Raw genomic sequence first — 27,153 nt, forward strand, 5'->3', positions numbered from 1 at the left:
CGCGGCTCGGGGGCGGGGCCACCCCGCCGCCGAGGGGGCGTGGCCAATCCCCAAGGGGGCGGGGCTCCCGTGCCGGGCCTCTAAAACGGGGAGGGGCAGGCGCGCCGCGTCACGTGGCCTGCGGGGGATGACGAAGGCGGAAGTGGCGGCGGCGGTGGCGGGGAGGATGTAGCGGCGGCCTGCCGGCCCTCGCGGCGAGCCGGCTCCGACATGGAGGTAACGGGGGGGGGGCGAGGGGAACGTTCCCCCTCGTTCCCCCCTCCCCAGCGGTGCCGTTGTCCCTGAGGGGAGGGGAGGGGGGGGCAGCAGCCGTGAGGGGCTGGCAGCGCGCCGGGGGGGGGAGGGGGGCGCGTCGCCATTTGGTGGTCCCGCGCGGGTGGGCGGCTCGTGCGGGGCTGCGTCCCTCGCGTCTGCGGCCCGCGCGGTCAGCAGCCCCTGCGCATCCGGGGGCGGGAGGTGAAGCCCGGCGGGGGGCTGGCTGTCGGAAGAGTAATGGGGTGCGGCTCCTTGCGTGAGGCATAGCTCTGGCGCGGTGCCTGCGAACAAGGGCATCGAGGCCCTGGAGCGTGGTCAGGGAAGGGCTACGGAGCTGGTGAAGGGCCTGGGACACAAGTCCTGTGAGGAGCGGCCGGGGGAGCTGGGGCTGTTAGTCTGGGGAAGAGGAGGCTCGGGGAGACCTCATTGCTCTCTGCAACTGCCTGAAAGGAAGGGGTGGGGAGCTGGGGGTCGGCTTCTGCTCACAGGTAACCAGTGACAGGACTAGAGGGAATGGCCTCAAGTTGTGCCAGGGGAGGTTCAGGTTGGAGATGAGGAGCCATTTCTTTTCAGAAAGAGCAGTCAGGCACTGGGACGGGTTGCCCAGGGAGGTGGTGGAGTCACCGTCCCTGGGGGTGTTCAAGGAAAGGCTGGACGTGGTGCTTGGGGAGGTGGGTTAGCGGGTGGCAGTGGTGGTAGGGGGGTGGTTGGACCAGGTGATCTTGGAGGGCTTTTCCAGCCTTAATGATTCTATGATAAAAGTAACATAGAATCATCTGGTCTTGCTGTAGTAGTACAGTACATGCAGTGTGTTGGCCCTAATTATACTGTGCAAGTATACGGCTTGTATTTGCAGGGGTTAACTAATAGGAATGCTGAAATATTACGAATGTCAATGTTGACATAGCTCTGTGTACCATGAAATCTGAAATACAAACTTCTTTAGAGCTTTCTTTCTTAAATGCTATGTTTATGTTTAATAGTCATGGAATTTTCTAATAAGTTTGCTTTCGTGTTCTCAAAAAACTCTAGCCCATGTGGTCCAGAGACAGATAACTGAATTATCTTTGTTCTTGGTCTGTACTTGAACTCGTATTTCTAATTAGTCTTTCATGTTATCTCTCTCAGCTATTTTCTAAAAATTGTTATTCAGACATTATCTGTTTCCAGTTTGCTCTTCCCCTGGTTTCTATTACAAGGCTTTCTTTATGAGAATAAAGAGACTCACAAAACAAAAGTGAAGGACATGGGTGTGTGTGCACATGCCCTCTCCCTCTCTCACACACACAAATGTGCATGCCCACACATACACAGGCATTTCAAATATATTGTCAGGCCTAAGTTTTTAGTGCTAAGTATGTTATGTTTAAAGAATGTACGTTTAAAGAAAACGATAACACAGTTGGTGTACAATTTGTTCGGAAGCTGAAGTTTGATTTAACTGCTGCTTGTCTTCAAGCTTCTTTGGTTTATACATTGTTAGTAACAAGATAGTGAGATACGCTATTTTACCTGCCTGTAAATAAAATAATTTTTCACTAGAGTGACAACTCTAGATGTCAATTAAGTAACGAAGCCATAAGATCATACTGATTTAGCAGTTTTTAATTCTGCTGCTTTATTGCATTAATTACAATAGATCTCTCAATTTTTCCTCCCTTATCCTTCTCACTGGTCCTACAAATATTGTCTTTTTTTGAGTTCCAACTATACCATGTTACTGTCCAGGTTTGTAGACTTTCAGTTCGTTCCTTTGGTAGTGTACGTTTAAAAAAAAACAGTTCTCTCATATCTTTATTTTCTTGTAGGTACAAGATGGTGGGCAAGAGATGGTGGCTTCCTCTGTCACACCGGGGTCAGGCAAGTCAAAGGTAATCAGACCTCACAAATCTGGTTTATTTGGATAACAGTGGCTGAGAGGGAGCAGCTTAGCATGCTGGCTGTGGGTAATAGGAAGACATAAAGGTATTTTTAAATAATTTAATGTCTTCTAGGTGTTTTGAAAATTGATAAACGAATGCTAGGCTAAGGCATTTTAGGAAGCATGAAACAAATTATGTTACTGGTATATTTACTTCCTGCCATAATAACCAGTAAAATATTTAATAGCATCTAGCTCTAATAATGTTTCATAATGTATGTAGGCTTCTTTGCATATGTTGGAAGTAAATTAAACAATGTTGATGTCAGTGTGGTATATTTAAAACACTGTTCAAATTGTTACTCCAAACACCTTAGCCAGTCTATGGAGATGTAACCCTTCCCAGCTGAGTTCTCCTCCTTAGCTGGTGCTGCACCTGAAATGATAGAACTGGATAACATAACTTCTGTAACTTGGCCTGTTATTGTCCTTAAAGAGTGTGTGCTAATGCCTTCTCATCCTAAAATTTTACTCCTTAGAAATCAGATGCTAAGATGTGCTGTTTCGTTTGCTTCTGGGCTAGAGGAAGTCAGTTTCTGTAATAAGTGTTTTTTTTTTTTTTTTACAGCTGGACACATTGCCCAAAGAAGATCTCATCAAGTTTGCCAAAAAGCAGATGATGCTTCTGCAGAAAGTGAAGTCAAGATGTACAGGTACTTGACTGGAGAGAGAATAATTTTTATCTTAATGCTTGGTAGTATCTGACCTTTCCTAATTTTGCTGTGCATTTTTGCTAGGTAGATTTAAATTTTAGGCTTTTCTTTTTTTTCTTCCTCCTGTGATTTCCTTTATCCTTTTTGGAGGATAAGGGCTAGAGTCCCTAAAGTGAGAGGTATGGAAGAAAAAGAAGCACTGCTTTTGTCAAATATTAAATTAACTCAGTCGTGTGTGTAGCATGATGGAGCAGTGTAGCTTGTGCAGGAGTGGAAATTGGGCTTGCCGTTATCTGTTCCCCATACCTGTTGCACGGATAGCCTTTAAGAAAGCAGATGGGAGGGGGGGCATCTCTATTAGGTTTTTCATAATTAGTCCTGTTGAGGAGTGTAATGGCTTCTTCAAAAATGTTAGCTATTCTGTATTTGATCATTTGCTTCTTTGGACAAGAAATCCTAAAGTACAGAAAACGGAATCGTGTTAATACCTAAAAGTATCTTAAGTATGTCTGCGTTCTCATGTGCTGTCCCCCTCCTCTCTGCTGTCCCTTTTCCTGTAGTGTCACCTCCCCTTGTTTGGAGTTATAGTCATGGTGGCTGCTGGCAGCTGCCCAGCAAAGCAATAAGATAGGGATGGGCTATACTGGGCATTTCTTCGGTGGGGTTATTTGAGAGATCTTTTTCTTCAACCTGCGGCCTATTTTTAGAGGACAAGTAGGAAATGAATGTCTCTTCCCTGGCTTAAGTTGACTGTGAAATAGAAGGTAAGACAGTTGTTATGATTTTGTTATTTGTTGTCTCTCCACCCAAACAAGGAAGCTTTGTTTCCTCAGGAAATCAGTCTAAGCAGCAGCAGAGAAGCAGCACCGAATAATTGTTCTTTGTTAGCCCTTTGTATTGCTTGGCAACAAAAATTGATGGGGTAAAACTCCTCTGACTTGAATAGAGTGATAAGTTCTGGATTTACTGGGAATTCAGTAGTATAAACCATTGATTTCTGCTTGATGTGAAACTGCTGTACTACTTTTTATTGTGTTGCTCAGAACTAGAGAAAGAAATTGAAGAACTCAAATCTAAAGCAGCTTCTGGAGGAGCTGATGACATTATTCAGGTAAGTATCCATAATGCATTTCTGATGTATTGCATAATACTAGCTGAAACAGATCTACAGAAATGACTTGTGATATGTAGTAAACAGCTGTAGAACTTACTCAAATCTGTGATCTATTTTCAGGAATTCAGGATGCTTCCTAAAACCTCTTTTTTCTGCCTTACCTTACATCCCTACTCTGCTTTTCAGGAATCAGTTCTTTGATAAAAATGTATAGAATAATAAAATTTCCTCAGCCAGACTTTGTCCTCATGTAATAGGTTAGGAAGGCTTTTGTTTATCTCAGAATGACTGCTGTAGAAAGGCTTCAGCCATTTACAAGTCTTTTGAGACAGTCATTTGATAAGATCAGAAACACAGAATTAAAGCTGCATGTCACAAGAAATACTTTTGGGAAAAAGTAACTGGAATTATTTTAGTGCCAAGAGCATCTGTCTCAAAGTAAGGGTTATCAGGCAGCACATCGAAGTGAAAATTGGCAGTGAGGAGGACTTTATCAACTGGAAAAAAGTTTTTAATAATTTGGATGGAGATCTCTTCTACAGAAGGGAAGCTTTTTTCCTCCTCTTCCTACGTGGTAGTAAAAATAAGCTGATCACAACCAAGATTTTGAACAGAACCTTTTAAACAACATCATTGTACTAGTCTTCCTGTTCCATATCTGTTGTGTTTGGACTGCAAGTAACTTTTAAGATTAGGCTGGTCCTATTTAATTAACAACAACAGCAAAAAAAAAATCCTGACCAATTTGCAACTTCTTACTGCTTTGCAAAAATCATTCAGGCTTCCATTTTTAAGGAACCCTTTTTCCAATAATTTCTTTTTAAATTAGGCTCTCACAGAAAGACTGGATGTTGTGCTTCTGGAAAAAGCTGAAAGTCAGCAGCAGTGTGTAGCTCTGAAAAAAGAAAATATTCAAAGAAAACAAGAAGCAGAGGTACTGAAATAAAGCATTACTAAAATATTTCAGAATGATGGTGGTTTTTCTAGTTTTGTTCATGTGCTTCATCTCTATTTTAATCTTTTTTCTTCACTGACCTGTGTTTTGTTATACCTTAGATCTAAAGGCTTTTCTTATGTAATTTAGAGGCTACAGAGAACAGAAATACTTCACTATTTTCATTGGACTGGTAATAAATGTAAAGTTTCTATATGTATTGGTTAGACCCACAGCTGTTGAAAAATAATTCAGTCCATGCATAAGTAGCCTAGATACACAGTGCCTCCAAATCAACTGTCTTTTATTGGGAAATAGGTTTTAAATTCAGTTATTCTTAGGAAGCAGCCTGTCAGTTAAGCCACCTAAATCATGTCAATCTCAGTTAATAATAAAGTCAAGACTCAGTCATGTGGAATTGATGAACAGCTTTATATTCTAGCTACTTGAGTATGATGTTACAGAGCTAATGTGGTCTTTAATACATGATCACAGTAGTTGCTTTACAAGCATGCAAATATGATCTAAGACTCGATTTTTCATTTTTAATTCTGTCAACAATTTTATATATACTCTGCAGAGTCTTCTGACTTGAGTTGTTCTAACATAGCTGGCTGTTCAAAAACAATAGCAATTCTTAAAAAGAAGGACTTACAGATCTGGTTTATTATAAACAGTTTATTTGGAATTTATATGTGCAAAAGTATCAGCATTTGATTACTTGTATGTTTGTTTAGGCTGCAGTGGCCAAGACAGAAGAATTGCAGAAGCAACTGGAGCAATCAAATACTGACTCTCTGGAAGAAATAAAAGCCTTGAAGAATGAGTTAGTAAATGCACAATCCAAATACAATGACGATTTAACAAAGCTGAAAACAGAACTGGAAGAACAAGTGAAGAAACAAACGGAGCTGGTGGAACAGATTGAATGTCACAATGATAATCAAGAAGAAGTCAAAAGATTACAAGACAGTGTCAAAGAAATTAAATCTACTTATGAGGAGCAAATTTTGTGCTTGACCAAGCAGTTGGAAACTGTGAACGATGACAAAACCAAAGAAATTGCAAGTCTGCAAGAAACTATTAAAAGCAATTCTCAATGTTACCATAATGAAATATTCAGTCTGAATGAAGAGCTTAAAAAATTAAAAATTGCCCATCAAGAAGAGGTCTCAGAGTTGATGCATCGCATTGAAATATCTGCTGAAGAAAATGAAGAAAAGCAAAATCACATAAATCAGTTACAGCGCAATTTGGTAGAGAAGGACTTAAAAACAGAGAAAAATGTGAAAGATGAAGCGTATGCTTCCACTGACCAGCAAGAACATGACTCAGAGCAGCTAAAAGCAGTAAATAAAAATAGTGAGAACAAGACAAATCTTGTAGATATGCAAGAAGAACCTTGTATAGAAGCCAAAATGGAAGAAAAGGTTAGATATTTGGAGCATAGCTTAGAAGATCTCCAATCTCAACATGCTATTTTAAAAGATGAGCTAACTTATATGAGCAATGTTAAACTAAAACTGGAAGAGGAAATCCGTCGCATAAAGGATGAGTATTTTCATGAGCGGGAAGACTTGGACTTTAAGATAAATGAACTGCAGCTTTCTAAAGAAGATTATTGTTGTGTAATTGAAAAGCTAAAACTGGAGCTTCAAACAGCAAGACTCCAATGTGAAACCACAGCGGAAGAGCATAAATTAGAAATTCAGACTTTGAGGGAGCAACATGAGAGAGAAATTTCTGAACTAAATAAGACTTTATTATCTAGTTCTGAAAAAGAAAAGATGGAATTAGTTTTTGAAATGCAGGAACTTAAAGAACAGCTTGAAAGGCTAACTCAAGAGAAGGAAGAAGCATTGTTCAATTATGATACGCTGAGAGAAACACTGGAAACACTACAGACTGAGCTAGGGGAATCTGCTGGAAAGATCAGCAAGGAATTTGAATCAATGAGACAACAGCAAGCTTCTGATGTCAGTGAACTACAACAAAAACTCCGGGCTGCATTCAATGAGAAGGATGTTCTTCTTGAAACTGTGAATCGTCTCCAGGCAGAAAGAGAAAAAATGTCATCTAATCAACTAGAGACAGAGGAACTTAAACATAAAGTTGTTAGTCTTCAGGAGGAGAATGACACAATAGCAAGCTGCCTCCACCAAAAAGAGGTTGCTATAAAAGAACTGGAAGAAAAGATCTTATCTCTTGACAATCAAAACAAAGATATTTTAAATGAACTACAATGCTCAGGTGAAGAGAGAGAAATACTTCAGGAGAGGTGCAAGCAAGATCAAGGGAAAGTTCAGGAACTTCAGCAAGAAGTAAATGTTGTTAACCAGTACAATAGTGACCTGAAGAAAAAGCTGGAGGAATTAACAGAGAAACTGAATGAAGCTTTAACTAGGAAGAATGAAAATGCTGAACTGCTAAGTCAACTGGAGAAACAGGTTGACTCTCTGGTGGGTGAAAGAGAGAACCTTTCATCTGAAATGTATACTCTTCGTGAGGAAAATGAGAAAATCATTCAGGAAAAAGGTGATTTAAGTAAAAAGTTGGAAGAGGTTATGTCCGAGAAAGATGGTTGGCTAGTGTTGAAAGAGCAGTCTGAAAACTTACAAAAGAAAATACAAATGATGACTGCAGAGAGAGACCATATATCGTCACTACTTGAAAGTGAACAAGCGCACAGGTCCCTTGTAAGAGCTCAGATATACCACATCCTTGAGCAAGTGGGGTCCAGCATTTCAGATTCTGATGAGAACTGTGATTTTCTCAGCTTACTACAAATTGCAAATGAATGCTTGGCAAAAATGAAGGAAGAGCAGTGCCTTGCTCTACAGAATGAGGAGAAAGCTCTTCGTTTGCAGAGGGAAGTTGAGAGACTGGAGGAAGAAAATGCAGCTCAGTATACAGAACATAGATCCCTGATTGAGGACTTTGAAAAAGAAAAAGGTCTTTGGAGAGAAGAATTGGAAGGAATGTTGTCTGAAAAAGAAGCCCTTCAACATGACATCCAGGAGCTGAAGAATGCTGGTGAAAAAACGATGATTGAAAATCAAGAGCTTTTAGTGAAGATTGAAGAAATATCTGGAAAACTTGAGTTTTATGAAAGTCAAATGCAAGAACAGCAAAAAGTATCCAAAAATGAAGATGACTTAAAGTTCGTTCTGGAACAAAAGGAAACTGAACTTAGAAATGTGAAAGACGAACTGAGTTCTCTAAAGGTTATATTTTGTTATTGAAGTATACAGACTAAACCTCTAAAGTCTTCAGAATTAAGGTTCAAAAAATACTTTCATTCTCTTTGTTTTTTTTCCTTGGCCTCAAAGTGAGCTTCCCTTCTAGGAAGTGCGTGTTTCTGAGTTGCCTAGCATCTCTGATTCCCTCCCCTCAGTTTAAAAAAAAAGTCAAACAGCAACAAAAAATATAATGCTGTTTTGATAAAATGTGCTTGTATTTGAAAGTGTTTTTCTATTGGTCTTGCCAAAAGTGTTCATTTAACTGGAGGGACTAACTGGCCTAATCTTTCACCTTCTTCTGTGGCTCCATCTCAAAACTGATTGATCTGCATTAGCTACTTCTAACTTCAGGTTGTGGGTATTGATGGTTGCATAAAACTGACAGCTGGTCAGTCAGTATTAATGGTCTTCCATTTTTTGTCCTCAAATAGGATGGAAAGCAGCTGTTAAAAGGTTGGAATGTTTTCCTTTCAACATAGTTTTGCTTTTCAGTTATGAGGCTAGATACCAAGCTAATATGAAATTGCACATAAAGATTTTCTTGGTAATGAGAATGTAGATGTAGACCAGCTTGTAGCTGGAACTGCTAGAGGCTTCTTGCAGTAAGAACAAAAACTTCTTGTAATACTTCTCATATCTTTGTTTATAATACAGAATGTAATGGAGACATTGACAGAGAAAAATGATCAACAGTCTTCAGTAGCAGAGCTTCAGGAGAAAATTGGTATCTTTCTTGCTGTTGCCTTTTTATGTAAACAGTTTTGTTTTTTTTTGAATTGTTAAAGTTTGAGTTTTTAGTTTTTCTCTCTCTGCATAGTTGTCCTGTATTTCCTATATGCAAAGGAAGGTGGAGAAGTAGATACCGATGCTGCTTCCTACAACATTCCTCCCATTAATCATTCAAAGTAACATTAGCAATTTTTATTTTTTTTCTTCCTAAGTACATAACAGTACATAAACAGTGTATTAGGTTTCATCTTTAAATACGGAAAATACTTGTCCTTAGGAATCCCTAAGGCTACCAAGAGAAGAAAGCAATGCTTTGCTGAAGCTACTGTTGCCTCATTGCAGTCATCCCACCACAATAGAAAGAAAATTATTCTAAGTTGTTAAAATTACATGTAGAAGTACACAGGAATATGGCTTTTACTGTAAACTGTAATGGAAGTCTTGGAAACAGGGAAGGATTATCTGTGAGGCCGGATGTTCTAGTTTCAGAGTGAGTTGAAGAGTATAGCTGAATGAAACCTTTGAATACCTACAACACTTTACATTTTGTTTTGTTTCAAACTGGTATTTGTGTTCTAATTGAATTTTGTTCCTTGGGGGAGGAGAGGCAAGTTTCTTCACTTTCTTATTTATTTATTTTAGGAAGGCTGGAAAAAGAATCTGCAGAAAAAGGAGAGAAGCTAAATAAAATTAAGGTGGTTGCTGTGAAAGCAAAGAAAGAATTGGATACCAGCCGAAAAGAGGTACCATAACTGCTTCTTAATATGAAGAATGTTCTGCGTGAAGGGTTCTGTTATAATGATGTATGCTTCTTTGTAATAAGATGCAATCCCTGAGGGAAGAATTGGAGTTGGTTCGATCAGAAAAAGATCAGCTGTCTGCTTCAATGAAAGATGTCATTCAAGGAGCTGAAAGCTATAAGGTAGGAATAGCACTATATCTACAAATGATGGTTAACTGTCAGAAAAATATTTTGCTTTTGAGTTGTAGCCTGGATATATGTTGTTTACTTGCACAAGTATGTTTGGTAAATGAAATGCCAGTGCAGTTAAGTACCCAGATCAAGAAGTGTGAGGTTCTTGTAACAGAACTGTGTATCTACTGTCAGAAGAAAAGGAAATTTATTTTTTACTGGATAGTATTTTAAATCGCGTTTTAAATCTGGCATTGTATGTGTCAAACACTGTTGCTGAAGCAAATCTGTTCTTAGGATTTTTTTAAGTACATGAAATTGGGGATCAGTTAGAAAGTCCTTAAGTGATAAAGAAAAAAGTGAACTATTCCCTGGGAGCAAGTCCTTCTGGAGCACATCTCTGGGCATATGAAAGAGCAGCAGGTGGCTGGGAATGGTCAGCATGGATTTATTGAGAGTAAATCATGTCTGACTAATCAAGTCTGACTGCTTGCAGTGATAGAACAGCTGGACTTGTGGATGAGAGGAGAGCAGTGAATGTCACTTACCTTGACTTTAGGAAGGCCTTTAACACCATCTCTCTCAATACTCCTGTCCAAGCTAGGATGTTATGGTCTAGATGGACAGAATCTAAACATACACTTTTTTTAGAGAAAAATAGAATAGCTACATGATTTTGCTCAAAAGTGGTTAATGACTTGTACTGGAGACCGATAACAGGGCAGGTCGAAGCAGAGACCCCTGTTTAACAGTGACCTGGAGGAAGTGATAGAGTATACATTCATCAAGTTCTTGGATGATGCCTTCATCAGAAGGAACAGTTACTAGGCTTGAGGGCAGGGTTTCCATTCCAAGGGACTTAGGCAGATTTGAGGAATGGGCTCACAGGGAAACCTTTTGAAGTTCGACAAAGATGCAGAGTTCTTCATGCTCCTCATTACAGACTAGCAACAGTCTTAAATTGAAATGAGAGTTTCCAACTGGATATACAGTGAACATTCTTGCCTTGAAGACAGTTGAGCTTTGGAACAGGTTTTGTAGGGATGTAGTGCCATCTCCCATCCTTGGAGTCAGGTCCTTGGAAAAGCCTGATGAGACAAAGCTCTGAGCAGCCGGGTTTCATCTCATTGCTTACCCTGCTTTATACCGGAGGTTGAACATAGACCTCCTGAGGTCTCTTCCAACCTCATTTCCACAGTTGCACGAACTGAAAATGATTTCTCCCAGTTTCTCTTGTAATGAAACTACAGCTTTAGTTTCATTTTGACACTTCTGATGTGGCAGTAAAACACCTTGTATGCTGAAATATTAGAAAGATAAGTGTCTAGGGTTTAGCATGTGGCTAAGACAAGCAACATATATTGTAAAAATTGAAGTTTGTGTGTGTTTGTGTTAAGAATCTTTTGATGGAATATGATAAGCAAGGAGAAGAGCTGGATTCTGAAAAAGCCAGAGTGATTAATCTTGAACGTCAGCTAGATGACCTCACAAGACAGCTACAGGTGTCATCCCAGCAGGTCAGTTCTATATTTGTGTCTGAGCTATTGGGCTAAGTTTTGTTCATGTGACTGGTAATAATACATAGTTTCACAACTGAAGTGTGTTATGGGTAGTTACTTAAAATTCATTTTTTCCTCAGCATCTGGTGCTTATCTGGGCTGTGAGAAAGCTAAGGATGTCCAGAATGACTGGCCTTTTTAATAGGAAGGTCAGCTCACAAAAAAGAGCGGGTGTCTAACTCTGGCTTCAGAGACAGAACTGTCGCATGTCCCAAATACAAAAACAAGTATTGGACTTGAGCTATTTCTGATTTCACACCTACACTTCTTGTGAAGTACGGTAACCTTAAAGTGTTAATTTTTTTCAGTTCCTTAGACAAAATATGCCTGTTTAAACAATAGAATGTTTAAATATACAGAATTAACTATGGTTGGGTATTTTTGGATCTTCTATAAGAATTAGACTTTAGGATGCATTGTGGAGTACTGTAGTGACATTCAAAAATGTGAGATGGGTATGAAACAGCTCTGAGATACATTCTGCAAAACTAACTGAAAGGGGCTTGGGATTTAGGATTTAAACTCCCAGGCCACATACATGACACTGAAGATTGACTTGGCCATAAAAACACTGTTCAGGCAATTGTCAGCTTCTTTCACTTCATTCATACTGCATTCTTAATCTGCATGACAGAGACTGAGATAAAAATACTGAAGATGTCAAAAATAAGTCTGTTAATCATTGCAGCAGTAGCCCAGACACAGGAAGAGTTCTTTCTCTGTACTGATGTGATCTTATTGAAGGGTTGGTGGTGCTGCAGTTAAATATTTTAGGGGATTATATTAATGGGATGGTGATTCAGGTATAAATACAACTGCACTTGATGTGGGGCAATGGAGTATTTGAATCTTGTGTTTTATTGTGGGAGACAATTCTTGCAGGGAGCCAAAAGGTGTTTTTCAAATTTCTATTACTTACATCCATCATACAGAAAGCTAGGCACATGCACTCTGAATAAAATAACCAAATTGTGTTGGTGACTTTATTTTAGCCTGTTTCTTAATCTGGTTTAAAGCAATTAAGGTGGATGAGACTTTCTACTTTCATTGGTAGGAGTGCTGATTATAAGACAATTGGATGAAAATCAGTGTGTTTAGTGTGTTTTTTATTTTTCTAAGTATGGATAGTATCTTATTAATCGGTTGCATGCAAATTCAGCTTATCTTCCCACTACCATCGTTTTAGCATGATCAGTTACGTTCTGCTAATGAAGATCTGCTGGCTCGTGTTGAAACATTGCAATGTAATACTAAGCTGCTGGAAGCTCAGATACTGGAGCTACAGAAAGTCAAGGCAAAGGCTGAAAAAGAACTGGAAGCAGAGAAGCTTCTAAAAGAACAGAAAATAAAGGTAATAGTACGTAGAGATGGTGAATGGATTGAAGCACTACTGTGTCAATGTGACTGCTGGAAGAGTTTCATAAATTGTGCTTATTTTAGAACAAGTTTCATGCTTTTTCTTGTTACTTGGTCTTCTTTTGAAGGCTTAGTGTGTTCATTAAAAGAACTGTGTAATATCACTTAGAGTAGTTTGGAGATACTGACAAAATGTGAACAGCATCTGGTAGTATTGTCAAGTTTTCTTCAGCTCCCAGTGACTTCCCAAAGGACCTTATCTTTGTGCAACTCTAGGGACTAAGTCCTTCTGTAAATTTGTGTACTCTGCTGATATCTGTTTTGAAATTGGACTGCATAATTGAGAAGTATTTAAATTTCAGGAACATAGTGGCACTCTCCGAGAACTGGAGGAGATTCAGACACAACTTCAGAAGGAAAAGAAGCATCTGCAGAAGACTATGCAAGAATTAGAGCTGGCCAAAAAGGTACAGTAATCACTCTTGTTTGTGTTAGTACTTAACAGACTACCAAAGATTTTGGTTCTTCTTGCTGTGTTTAATGTCTCCTGTTCTGTTCTGAGGACTTTAATCCTAAGGTATGCAAAAGGAAAAGCATGAGGATTTTAACTGTTTTTCTTTGGAGAACTGATAGGTGTACTTCTTGAGGAGGTATTCAGCTGGGGAGAGTGAGGGTTGTTTTTAGCTTGGTTAAGCATTTTATCATGACTAGAAAGAGGAATAGAATTCAGGTGTCTGGAGTACTTGTATGGTGCACTATTCAGAAGCCACCCTTGCAAGGAGTGAAGATGGTAGAACAAGTCTTAAGTCTTACAAGGAGCGGCTGAGGGAGCTGGGACTGTTTAGCCTGGAGAAGAGGAGGCTCAGGGGCGACCCTATTGCACTCTACAGGTACCTGAAGGGAGGCTCTAGCGAGGTGGGGGTTGGTCTGTTCTCCCATGTGCCTGGTGACAGGACGAGGGGGAATGGGCTTAAGTTGCGCCAGGGGAGATTTAGGTTGGATGTTAGGAAGAACTTCTTTACTGAACGGGTTGTTAGTCACTGGAATAGGCTGCCCAGGGAAGTGTTTGAGTTACCATCCCTGGAGGTCTTTAAAAGATGTAGAGCTGAGAGATACGGTTTAGTGGAGGACTTGTTAGTGTTAGGTCAGAGGTTGGACTCGGTGATCTTGGAGGTCTCTTCCAACCTAGACTATTCTGTGATTCTGTAGAAACTAATAGCTGCAAAATACCAATAGCTGCAACTGCTTAAAACTGTTGAAATTTGGCAACAGATTCTTTAAAGCTTTTGATTCTTGTTCAAAAAAATTATTTGAGGATGTGGAAACCTGATGGCTGGGTATTGTTTTTGGGTATGGTTAGTTACAGACTTCTTGTTAAAAGATCAAACAACTATATTTCTCATTTATTTTGGGGTGGGTGAGGGAGGAGTTCTTGGCAACTGAGACAGATTTTAAGTTTGTAACTTCTTTGCCTGGAACTTGCAGGATGCTCAAAAGAGTACACTGATGGATATGGAAATAGCTGATTATGAAAGGCTAGTAAAAGAACTTAATCAGAAGATTACTGATAAAGACAGCAGAATAGAAGATCTTGAGCAGGAGACCAGGATTCAGAAGCAGAAACAAGAGACCCTACAGGAAGAAATAAGTGAGTAAAATCTGAACAGTAGGTATGGTATAATTAGTAGTAAGGGTAAAAAATTCAGAAATGTCTTCTGAAGTCAATGAGTAAGATTTTGAGGGAACACTAAACAGTTACATAGTTGAAAATACTTTTCTAGAAAGTAAACTAGGTCTGCAGTCACTTGATCTAGTATTCAGCAAATGAAAGCTAAATAGTGTGACTGACAAATTTTCTTACCTGATTACCTAAATCATATTTTCTGAAAGTGATTGGCAGTGATTTTCAGTCTGACATACCACACTTATAAAACATTACCACTTAACATGTGGTTAAAAAATTTTCTTTCTATCCTTAAGTGGAACTCCCAAAACAATTTCATTTATAAGAAGGTCTTGACGGTACAGAAGTGATACACTAAACTTGCTGCAAACAAGCAGCTTACAGTTCTTAAATGTGTCAAATTGCTTAAATATTTTCCAGTATTTTAGGGAAATATAGGAAGGGAATTCCTCTTAGCATGTAACTGCTGTTTTCTGCACTAGAGTCACTTCAGTCAACTCTGCAACAAGATGAGGAAAGAAATGCCAAGATAAAACAACTCCTGGTGAAAACCAAAAAAGAACTGGCTGATTCAAAACAAGCTGTAAGTCCAGCAGCTAATGACTGCATAATTCCATTTCTAAACTAGCTTTTAAATAATGGTCTTGTAGCTAAATTAGTAAGTTGTTGTGGTTTGCTTTTTAATTAACCAGATGCTTCTATCATGCAGGAAAATGATCATCTAATGTTGCAGGCATCATTGAAAGGGGAACTGGAAGCCAGTCAGCAACAAGTGGAATCCTTTAAGGCAAGAAATTTCACTTCTTTGTTAGTGTAATAAAGTTATATGTTAGTATTTCTTACGTAAGCAATAAAGATGTGATTTGTTGTGGGCAGATGGAATATAAGCTGAAGAAGGAAAATGTTACTTTTATTACCTGATTACTGGTAATCAACAGAAATCTTGTGTTCTGTCTGTGTAAATTCTCTTGGAATATGATAAATAGTAGCAGGGAAGCTTTTATTCTTACGTGCTGGCACCACACCTACCACTCTAATTTTCAGTGTTCTCCTTAAAAAATACCGTATTTTAAGTATATCATAACTTATGTCTATTTCTTCTATTTTATTGGATTTTAAATTTGTATTCACCAATTCTGTGCAAGGATTACTGTAATACAATCCTATGTATTACTACTGTGGCATGTCCCCTTGAAAAGGGAAGAAAAATGTTTGACATACTAAAGACTGAGCTTTCAACTGGCTTTTTCAGATTCAGGTGTCTGTATTAACATCGGAAAAGCATAAAGCCCAGGAACAGCTACGAACCTCTGCAGAGCAACACCAGCGTATGTTGAGTGCTTACCAGCAGAAAATTGCAACTTTGCAAGAAGAATGCAGAGCAGCCCAGGTACTGTGAATGCTTACTGTATTTGAGTAGTGGTAGCCTTCTGGTTGTTCTGCACCATTTGTGGTGGAATGTCTGGACTGCAGTCTTGCATTTCTAGTAGGAAAGACCTTGTAGCAGTGGGAAGTTGGAATTCATTTAAGATGGTCAGGAAGTATACACACTGGGGAGAAAAGAGAAGTAATCACCTCTTTCTTTAAAGAAAAAGAGGGGGAGTATTGTTTGCTTATAAAAAGCTAACAACATAGCTATCACTTCAAAAGAAAGATCAATGAGAAGTGTATTTGCAACCACCTTTTAATATGCTGCTGTATGAGCAGCTTCTTAATTGGCAGCTAAGTTACGTGTGGAGTTGACAGTAATGCTGAGGCTTTTATTATTTCTAGTTTTTGGCCATATGACAGTGTTAGATGTGCCTGGAATTTACTTCTGTTTTTTTTTTTTTTGCATTAGAAAGAGGCAGGCTCAGTAGGCGTGTTATGTTCCAGCTGTACTTACACAGACTAGTGTGCCAATCTGCAGCTTGTTCTGTATGAGAGATGCCAGTCCTGCAGATCAGTAACATGAATGCCTCCCAAAAAATATCTCAATTTTAAAAGGTGAACTGAAATGGACAGGCTCTGGTTAGTCCTACAGGAGGCTTGCCTGAGTTCCACTGGTAGATATGGATCACTATGGAAATAAGAAAACTTTAGTAATCTCAGGAATGACTAATGAACCTCTAAGCTTCCTTAAAAGCCAAGAATGAAAACCTACATCTGTATTTTCATAGAAAATAGACAGCATGAATACTTGAAAGGTCTTACTGTTCACATGGGAATAATTCTTGCCTCTATACTATACAGCAAAGGATGAAGCCATTACATTGTGATGCAGTTTTCTGTCTGCTGTCTCAGCCATGTCTCAGCTGAGTTCAGAAGAGAAAACAAATCAAATACCCTTACAAGCAACTACATTATATCTTATGTTATGTATTATCCCTTCAAGGCTGACTTAACTTCTCAAAATTATGCATTGTTTTCAGGCATGTTAGACATCTGACACCTAGGTAGCATAAAAAGAAAAAACTAGACCCTCTTTTTTCTCCCCTTCATCTTTGTCATGCTATAAAGCTCTTTGATAGAGCCCTTTACATGTGACTATCTCCTGAGCGTAATTCTTGGATTTCGCAAATATTCTTTCCTTTCTTGAAGACTAGGATATTGAATATCAGTGGTGTCTTGTTTTTAAGCTTCAAGATTGATAATAGCATTCAGTTAAAATCTAAAAAACATGATCTGTTGCAATACTACTATTTTAATTATCCATTCAAAAGAAGAAAATGCTGCTGGTGGTTCACTTTACTTTTCAGTACAAGGTGCATTTCATTTTAGAGCAAATAGATGAGCATAGGCAATTGTGCAAATTACTAAGAATTTATTTTCTGTCATAGGCTGAACAAGAATCTGTTACATCTGAATTTGAGAGCTACAAAGTCCGTGTTCACAATGTTCTAAAACAGCAAAAGAATAAATCTGCTTCTCAGACAGAAACGGAGGGAGCCAAACAAGAAAGGTAAAACCAAAAATTTTGTATGTGTATGGTAGAATACTGGTACTTGGGTTATTGTGCTAATAATTGACCAAAAAGTGGAAAAAATGTGCATATAAATAGAGCTATTTGACTTGTAACATGACTTTCTAACTGGCACTACCTGTCTGAACAGAAGAAAGATCATCGATTTTTGAACCATGTCTCAGCTTTCAGTAGTACTATGCTAGTTTCTAATCCCTTGATTCACCTCTAATATGTTTGTTTATTCTGCAGGTTACCTGTTTTTTCAGTTGGGGGGAACTGTATAGTGTTAAGAAGATTCTCATGGTTCTCATAAACAGAAATTGGCCAGTGTCACCTTTGTAAATTTGGGATGTCATTTTTCTCCGATGTAAAGCATTGAAGCAATGCACCAACTAAGAAGTAAACACCAGATTGATACTGCTCATCTGAGCTCACTTTGATCCTTTTTCAGGAAAGAATGGTTTAGCGTAGGTGAAGCTCTGGCTGCCAATTCAGTCATCAATTCCAACAGGTTTAGACTGTCTTATCAGCTATTATATATGGAAAGCCTTGAAGAAAGGTTATGCTGCAGAAAGTTCCCTGGAGATCATTTAAATACAGTTATGAGCCATGTAAATTCAGTTTCACTTCAGAAGGTGTCTGAATCTCATTGAAAATAGATTTGTTTCTGTAAGTTATTTTTAGAACTGGTCAATGGCTGATGTTGGAGACAGTCTGGGTGTTTTTGTTTTAGATACTAAGTTTTTTCTGACACAGGTCTTAAAGCAGTACATAAAATTGCTGGCAGTCCACCAGAGGGAGACTTGAGTTTTGTTAGAGGACTTGGGCTTTTTTGGTTGTGTGGTTTGTTTAATGCATCTACTTTGAAGCAAGCAAACTGCAAGAGTTGTGTTTCTGTCTCCTGTTTGCTGAACTTTAAGAAGCTCATGAAAGAGGGGCCATTGTTATTAAAGTGGACGAGTAATACATTAATAAACAGACAATTTTCAAATGAATGATTTACAGGTATTGACTCTAGGGGTTAACAGCATATACAATTCATGAAATAATGGAAGTAACTGTAAATACAGAAAGCATTAAAGGAGAACGTGTTTGACTTAAGACTTATTCCTACTGGTATATCTGATTTTGATAAATTCTGTTGGTCAGAAATATATCTTATTTGGATTGCTTTCTATTCCTTTGCCAGTCTCTTAGAAAGTGATTGGAGAAGATTACTGTCCACTTCATTCAGTCTCACTGACCTGATGTGCATTTACAAAGCAAACAGAGCCCTCCACTACTTTTAAGTAGAAATTCTTTCTCCTGTCAGCATGCCACATACTAGTCTCCTCTCTTGTTCCTCCAAAATGGATTGAAGCAGAAAGTGGTAGCAGTCACACCTCCTACCCCAAAAGGGGTGTTTCCAACAGTTCAGATGGGATGTGATAAACTTGTTTGTACCTATATTAAAACGCAGTCAGAACTTTCCTAATCATTTCTGCTGCGGTCACATTCTAATATGATCATGGTCACAGTGCTGTAGTTATTTTAAATAAGAAGTAAATTCAGATCAGCTACATTAAACATTGTGGACATAATATAGGTTCTGAGATAATATAACTTTCTAAACATATTTTTTTCTTTTTTTTTTTCCCTTGCAGAGAACAGTTGGAAATGGTGATAGATCAACTTAAAGTTAAGCTACAAGATGCTCAGCATAATTTACAGATAAATACAGCTGAATTCCAGGCATTGCAGTCTGAACACGACACTCTGCTGGAAAGACACAATAAGATGCTGCAAGAGACTGTTGCAAAAGAGGCAGAACTCCGTGAAAAGTATGGTCTTCTGATGACTAGATATAGACACTTTACTTTGTGCAAACTGGACTGGACAATGCTTTCCAAAGAGGGTGTAGCTGTAGAGGAAGTTAAAGGAACTTTCAAGAGGATAGTTTGATAGTTTTTGTCAGCCTTCAGTGGTTTCAGCAGTGAAAATGAAGTAGTAGCTGATGAGAATGAGATCTTTGCAAGCTTTCTACCTGTTAAATACCAGATTTTTTAAAGTTAACATTTTTTAAGGATGTTAAATTTGCTGACTATTTGCAGAGTCCGAAGCTCGGCACAACATCTGTGTTGGACTGCTCAGCTACATTTTATTCATTTGTTTCTGATTGGAAATATACTGTGGTTAAATGCCAACTATTTCCATTATAAAATAGCTACCACCAAGTGCCTTTCTTACAGAAGGTACTTTTTTCAAGTCTCTACCTGCCATGATATTAAATCGCTATTTCTTTCAAAATGTTAGGAATTTGTTTAAACTGCATCACTTCTTGAGAAATGACAGAGGACCTACAACTCAGTGTCTTTCTGTGCCTTCTCTGTATCCTTCTCTGTATTTTTAGGGTATTAAACCTCACGAGATGCTCATTAGAAATTATAGCTTAGTCTTAGGAACTCTTGACTTCTTGTCTTTATCTTTGTACTGTTTTATCTGTTCCTGATAGCCATGTGATGATTCATTATAATCAGCTGAATTATATCACTTTGCATTTCTCTGGAAACCATCAGTAGGTTTCTTTTGTTCCCAGAAAGACTAGCTCTTTGCTTCTCTGGCTAAATTTGTTTGTATGCTTATAAGGGCAAGTCCTATGCTTAGTCATTCCATACATGCTCTCGTTTAATTGCTTGTGACAATTTTGTCCCGCTTTTGGAGTGGTGCCAAATCGAGTACAATTGATGCAGTACTGACATTTTTCTTTCCAAGAATGGTTATTCTACCCACTCTTTCACTGTGTTCTGAAGTTTAAAAAAAAGAAACATAGAAATGTATGTTTCCAGAAGTTCTGTATGAGTGTTTGGTAAATGTTAAAAGAAAAGAAATACAAAGTAAATTACATGCATTGTATGAGGAGATAAAAAGTGTTGCAGTTTTAGAGTTGAATTTAAGCTTAAAAAAAAAAAAAACTTTAAGTGTAAAACACTAATATCTTGGTGTTTCTCACACTTCGTGTATGCTGTTTTCAGGCTCTGCACAATACAATCTGAGAACATGGTCATGAAAACAGAGCATACCCAGGCTTTGAGTCAGCTGACAGCCCAGAACGAAGCTCTCCGGAACAATTTCAGAGATCAAGTCAGGAATCTGCAAGAAGAGCACAGGAAGACAGTAGAGACACTTCAGCAGCAACTCTCCAGGGTAGAAGCTCAGCTCTTCCAGCTCAAGAGTGAACCAAGCACTAGAGGTAACTTCTGGTCATAAAACCAGATTTTCTTGGGTTACACACTTCTGGGGCATTACTTACATTTGTGTACTTGAGTGTGTACCTGAAACAAAGCTATAGTGTGTGCTTCTGCAATACAGCAGAAACTTACTATGAAAAACTTGCAGCAAGCCATATCAGTCCACTGATACTAAGTAAAGAACAAGTTTGTTAGTACTGTACCTTCAGAATAAATATCAGTTACGTTTTATGCAGCATATGTATCATGAGACAGCTGAAGGAAAATCACTTTGTAAATATTTGGTGCTCTCCCTATCAGTTTGTCTCCGATTTTAGAGAGGTTAGTGGACCTCTGCCTCCAGAATGAGGGGTATAGCTACAGAAAAGCATACTGAAAGGTGTTTTAACAATGTTTATTTGTATACTTGCTCTTTGACCCCATTTCTGATTTAAAATTTTACTCTGTTCAAGCTCAAGCACTATTTTTTTTAAATCTGTGCAGTTACTAATTTGGATGTCAGATATTTGCCAGGAAACAGTAACAGTTTAAGAAATTGCTCTTTCCATGTGTTTAACTGTAGTGCAGTAACTGATTGTACTGAAGCAGCACAACAGCACACAAAGTAGTAAAACTAGTTCACACCACCCACAGGACTAGTTGAAAGAAAAGCTAATACTGTTTTGCATTAAAAACATTTGGCATTCATGTCATAGCTACAACACTTCAAGGACATTGCATTAAGGTTTCGTAGTCACTGAGGTGAACACTGCACATCAAGTTTGGATTTAGAAACTGAAATGGTCATTTTGAGGTGAAAGGCTGTATTTTCCATTGAAAATGTCATGCTTGTATCTGGCTTTCAAGGCTGTACTTTATGTACTGCTTTCTAATTCAAGATCGGTACACCTGTGAAATAACCCAACCTATTTCATTTTGAATGCACACATCAATAAGTATCTTTCAGGTCCAGCTGTTTCAAATCCAGCAACTAAGAACTCAAGAGAACGGCGAAACATTGACCTCCCTGTTCTTGATGTACATGCTGTAGCCAGGGAAGAGGGAGAGGGTATGGAAACAACAGACACAGAGTCTGTGTCCTCTGCTGGCACTTATATTCCATCCTTGGAACAGCTTCTGAACTCCCCAGAAACAAAGCCTGGTAGGTCAGACATGTTTTTGGAAGCATTTGCCTGTGTAAGCTGCAGAAGTTTGCACCCTCAAAATACGATTGTTGTGTTCTCAGGCTCATAGGTGCAATACACAAGTCTAATTAGTGCCACTGAGTATACCCTGTCCTGAAGTTCTGTATGAGTCTTCTTCAGTAAAGATTAACAACAAAAACTTGTGACAGGATTTAGCAGTTTAAAGATTGTATCTGTAAGTTTCTAAAGGGAAAAGAATGGTTGAATAAGTCAGAGAAAATTCAGCACTTAGTGTTCTGGACTAGTTTGTAGGTGAGACAATTAAGTGAGACAACTCTCTGTAATGAAAAGATAAATTGTTTGTCTTTATCAGAACAGGAATTCATAGGCTTTCTCAGGAAAATGAAAGCCAGTGTGAAGAACAGTAGAAAATCAAAGCAAAAAAAGTAGAAGAATAAATGGTAGCATCTAGTTGTGTTTTAAGAAGTCTACTGAATACTGTGTGGAGAAATGTTGAAAAATCTCCATATATGGGTGGGAAACAAGGACTAAATTAAAACCATATATCTTGATGTACTTAGAAGGGGACCGGCAAATCAGTTCTAAGAAATTTATGTATACAAAAATAGGTCACAAAATGAACATGCAGCAGCAGAAATGATAGCTATTAATTTGGCAGCTTGAATTTGCATGGATTTCATTTCCTGTGTTAATGAAGTCCTAATGTTAAGTTAGCCTAAAGTAGATGCACATTTTTTTCCTTCTTTCTCAGTTTTCTTTTCCAATTCATTGCAGAACCATCTCAGTGGCAAACAGAGCTCAGCAAGGATGAACTGATTCAGAAATTAAACACAACAACGAAGAGTGCTGATCACTTGAATGAATTACTTCGTGAATCAGAAGCAACCAATGCAATCCTAATGGAACAAATAAAGGTTAGCAGATGGGCAGTGAATGTGGGGACAGCTCTAATTTCTATGGTCTATCTTGTAGACCAAATGTTTAACACCAAACATCTTTCAGAAAATCCCAGTCTATGGAAATTTGGTGATGCAAAACTTAATTTTGGGAAGCACAAAAGAAGTTAGTGCTTCCAAAGTGATTTTTCTTTTCCAGTTTCTCTTATTTGGGGTGGAGGGGAAGTTTGGGGGAAAAAAAGGCAGAGTTTAGAAGTTCTAGCATTTAGTGAAGTGCCTTTACTGTTTTCACTTAGCTAAAACCAGTAAATTCTGAGGAAAACATTAGTTTGTCTTCCTGTAATCCATTTCAAACATCTTAAGTTAAAAGAAGATATATGCATCTCTCTAAACATATTAATAGGATCTGGTTTGATTTGGTTGTACCTCCTTGGAATTATCTAAGATTTTTAAAGTTAACATTCTCTAAACGTAACCTTTCTTTTGTAAATGATTTTGTAATGAATTATACCTGTTAAACCTCTGATCCAGGTTTTCTAACTTAACTGTTTATCACTGAAATTGATGGTATCTCATTGAACAGATTTTATCAGAATTTACTTTTGATCAATAAAAACTTATTTCTGGACAATGTTATCACATGTTCAAGCTTCATTGGGCTTTTGTCCAGAATATGTTGCTATGCACACATTGTTCTTTCTGAAGCAAGCTGAATAATCTGTGTTTTAGCTCTTCGAAGTACCATTGTTCAGTTGTTTTTCTGTGATGCAAACAATGTGTGGTCTTTTCTTTTTCTTCATATGCAGCTGCTTAAGAGTGAAATAAGAAGACTGGAACGAAATCAGGAGAGAGAAAAGTCTGTAGCTAATCTGGAATATTTGAAGAACGTTCTATTGCAGTTCATATTTCTAAAATCAGGAAGTGAGAGAGAAAGGCTGCTGCCAGTAATAGACACCATGTTGCAGCTCAGCCCTGAAGAGAAAGGAAAGCTGGTTGCAATTGCCCAAGGTAGGTGGGATTCAAAACTTTTGTTGGGAAAAAAAAAGGAAAAGTTGAACTGAAGGCAACTGGTGTTCTATGTTGTCTTTATGTAGACCTTTGAGGAAAAACAAAGTTCAGTAGCATAATGCCTGTGAGCTAGTAATAAAGTCATTCTAGTCTTTTGGGAATTTACTGTTCAGTTTTCATAAAGCAGATCAAATACCTGAAAACAATTAAAATTTAGGTGAAGTATAACTACTTCAAACACATTTTAGAAAGATGATAGTAAGCTGTAAAAATGTAACGTGCTCATATTTTGAGTAGGATTAAAGATTTCTGTCAAAGTGACCTGAAAACAGAGGTTCCCATAGGTTAATGATTTTCTTGGCAGATGTTCTGAAAAGATAATTAAAGTGGTCCTCTGAAGGCAGTACTGCAGACCTAATTCATTTCAATAAATCAGCTTCAATTTAAAAAAAGTCTTAAACAAAATATGCTTTTTGTTTAAGAACTATAGGAACTAGGGGAGGAAGGCAGGAGAGTTAAGCTTTTAAAAGAAATTAACCCAAGAGCTATAATATATAATAACAGCGTATTTGACAAGTAGCCAGAACATTATCTGGTTTGTCCCCTTAAAAATCCTTTTTAAGGTATTGTTTGTCTCCTCCAAATCAACATGTAGCTTTAATACATCATTAGCAACTGACATACATACTCTATATTTTTAAAATTTATAAGTACTGTGTAGATGTATAAACACTTAAAACTATTGAACAAAAACACTGAATGGGAAAAGTGACAATATAATGCATTCCATGATAATCTCCACATTTGGAAATAATACTTCAGTTAAGCCTATAGCACTTCAGTGTTCTGCCACTATAATGAGCTGGATTTTTCTGAAGAAAAATGATAAAGTGGAGTTTTTGTAAGTGCACTTTAATGAAAGTCCTTGAACACATTTTTGGCAACGTGAAAATAAGTTACCTCTTCAGCAACTTTACAAGGACAGCATTTGAAAACCGGCACAGGGAGGAGGGTGTCAAGATCAGTTTTCCAAATGATGTAATGTCTAGCACAGTAACCTTAGTTTACAGTATGTTTTTCTTGTCCTTCAGGTGAGGAAGAGAGTACCTCACGGCCCTCTGGCTGGGCTTCGTACCTTCACAGCTGGTCAGGACTTCGATGAGAGTCAGGACTTCGATGAGACAGTGGAAATACTGAAGCTTTAAACACATTCCACCATTGCAAAACAAACAAACAAAAAAAAATAGTTCAATGCTACCACACCAATGGGTTGTTCTACTTTAAGATTTCTCTATTTTCAGCTTTTTAGCTTCTTCTAAGGAATAAGCCTTGGTAGCTCTGAAAGGCTGTCCTGTGCTGTGTTTGACAGCAGTGTACCTCTTGGAGCTGATGATTAGAAGTATAATAAGTGACAAATTAACTGTAAATTGCTTGAAAACAGGATTTGGCAAATCTATGACAGGTCTTCTGATGTTTATTTAATAACTTGATCTAATAGTAACTGGAATAACTAGATTTCAGACTTAAAAGTGTTTTGAAGTGTTTACAGTTTCTTTCACATACTTTTGTCAGCTCACTAATCTATACGGTTCGTGCTATTCTCTGCATGTAGAAGTTAAAATAGTTATTTCCTTTCTGGTGATGCTTACAAGGTGTAAGATCACTTGGAAATAGAAGTGGGATTTTCTGTTTTGACTAAATTTTTAGTCTTGGTTATATTTTTCTGCTGCAGTAGCTGGACTGAAGATATGAAGGCAGTGGTCCACAAAATTTAGAAGGTGCCTAAAACTATATAAAGCGTAACGTTTGGCACATCTGGGGCATGGTACTAATGGAGATTAATGGCATCTGTGGAAGTGCTGGGATAGTATTCCAACATCAGCAGTCATAAGTGAGCTGAAGCTTTAGGAAAAAAGATTTAAGCTATGACTTTGTAACCTGAGGTTGGAAGTCTGTGTTCAAGACCAGGAAGAAATGTTATGTTACTGTAGCCTGTACTTAAAAGGCTACTTACAGTTAGTTATCGAAGATACTAAAGGAAGAATCATGAGTTCATACATCAGATTCCAAGTGATGACTTTGGAGGGAAAAGGACACTTTATCAATAGATATCTTTCAAATGTCCTGATGATTGAAGATGTCACATTCTTCTGTTACTTCTGCGTTTGCACACATCATTTGCACAAATCTTTTGAACAGATACTTTAATCTCTGTTCCAGGCTCTTCAACAGAATGTTCGTGTTTTTTGTTTGTTTCCAAGAAAATAAATCTCTGAAACAGAAGTATTTCTTCAATTACTAGCACAGCACCTTTTTTTTAAGCTTGTGTCTTCCCCATGCTAGTCCATACTGCCTTTCACTATCTTAATTTATTTGTACATTACTAAAGTGCTTACAAGTGCTTGTGTACCCTGCTTACCTTCCAACCAGAGTCCTTTAATGCTTTTTCCACTCGTATGCCCTCTGCAGTTTCACAGTGAATCATTCCCTGGTACACATACCAGTGCTAAATAGTATTCATTTTTCTGTCCATCTTAGTTGAGGCCCTGAGGAAATGATGCTTATTCCTTTAATGTTACTTTGTTCAGTTGTTCAGGGCTGAAATGTATTTGCATATAAGAACAGAAATTCAGCACATACTGCAAATAAACAGTTCAGTAACTGAGCTTTTAGATTTTTTACATGTGTATATTTCAGTGCACAACTGACAAATCCAACATACTTTATGTAGGTATTTTAATTTCTTTCCATACTCCTGAGTACCATTTTTTATTTATTCTATTATATGCTCTAACTGGAATCTTTATGGTTTGTGCTACCAGTGAAAACATCCTGTTTCAGGTTACAAAACTGAAAACTGACAGCATAGGGCATCTGCAGTTTGGAAATGTAGATTGCAAGCATGAAGCTCTATTTGCTTTTTGAAATGATATCCATATTTTCAACATCTGTGTTTTACTCCAGATCTCCGTTGTTTAATTCTAACTCTTGTTTGCAGCTGAATTTGGTTAATGTCACTCCAAAGAACGCTAGAACAGAGCGAGGGAAGGTTTCAAATATGCATAAAAATATGTGCAAGTCATTCTCCTGCTGTGACTTGAACAATGAGAGCACATGAGCGAAGAGGTACAGATTCTTTTCATTTGGTTCAAACTTTGTTTGCAGCTGATCTGATTTAGTCTCTTCTTCATTATGTCTGCTCAACTGTCTATAAAGAGCTGTGACAAGTTCCTTTTTAAATGCCTATGTCAGAACTGAAGATTATTTATCCTTGTAAACTGTGAATAAATGTATGCAAGTAACATATCACTGGCTGTACTAAGTACCAGTTGCTTATTGACTTTTTTCAGGTCTGAGTTGCATGCTCACTGATTCTAGTAAAAATCAAGTGTTATATTGATGAATGTAGTGGACACCTCTTGCATCACTATATATATTTTTTGTACAATGGAAGATTAAAGTCTTAATATAAAAATATTTTAATAACTGCTACTAAACTGTTTGAATGCTGAGATTGCTAGAATTTGATCTTTGTGGCAATAAACTCTGCAAACAAATGTATCAAGGTTTAATACA

The 27,153-nt window shown here is 38.0% G+C and overlaps 1 protein-coding gene across 1 annotated transcript; it reads left to right on the forward strand.

Moving 5' to 3' along the window:
* The first annotated feature begins 100 nt into the window (after positions 1–100).
* GCC2 (GRIP and coiled-coil domain containing 2) lies at positions 101–27,153 on the forward strand. Its single transcript, XM_035317066.1, has 23 exons — positions 101–216; positions 2,064–2,126; positions 2,745–2,829; positions 3,873–3,940; positions 4,773–4,877; positions 5,615–8,101; positions 8,771–8,840; positions 9,488–9,588; positions 9,669–9,767; positions 11,156–11,275; positions 12,504–12,668; positions 13,036–13,140; positions 14,159–14,321; positions 14,840–14,940; positions 15,067–15,144; positions 15,610–15,747; positions 17,177–17,298; positions 18,945–19,121; positions 20,313–20,530; positions 21,475–21,669; positions 22,448–22,587; positions 23,376–23,577; positions 24,669–27,153. The coding sequence occupies exons 1-23, from the start codon at positions 211–213 to the stop codon at positions 24,737–24,739; spliced, it is 5,079 nt and encodes a 1,692-aa protein (XP_035172957.1). The 5' UTR covers positions 101–210; the 3' UTR covers positions 24,740–27,153.

This window comes from Oxyura jamaicensis, chromosome 1 (assembly GCF_011077185.1).
Source record: "Oxyura jamaicensis isolate SHBP4307 breed ruddy duck chromosome 1, BPBGC_Ojam_1.0, whole genome shotgun sequence".
NCBI lineage: Eukaryota > Metazoa > Chordata > Aves > Anseriformes > Anatidae > Oxyura > Oxyura jamaicensis.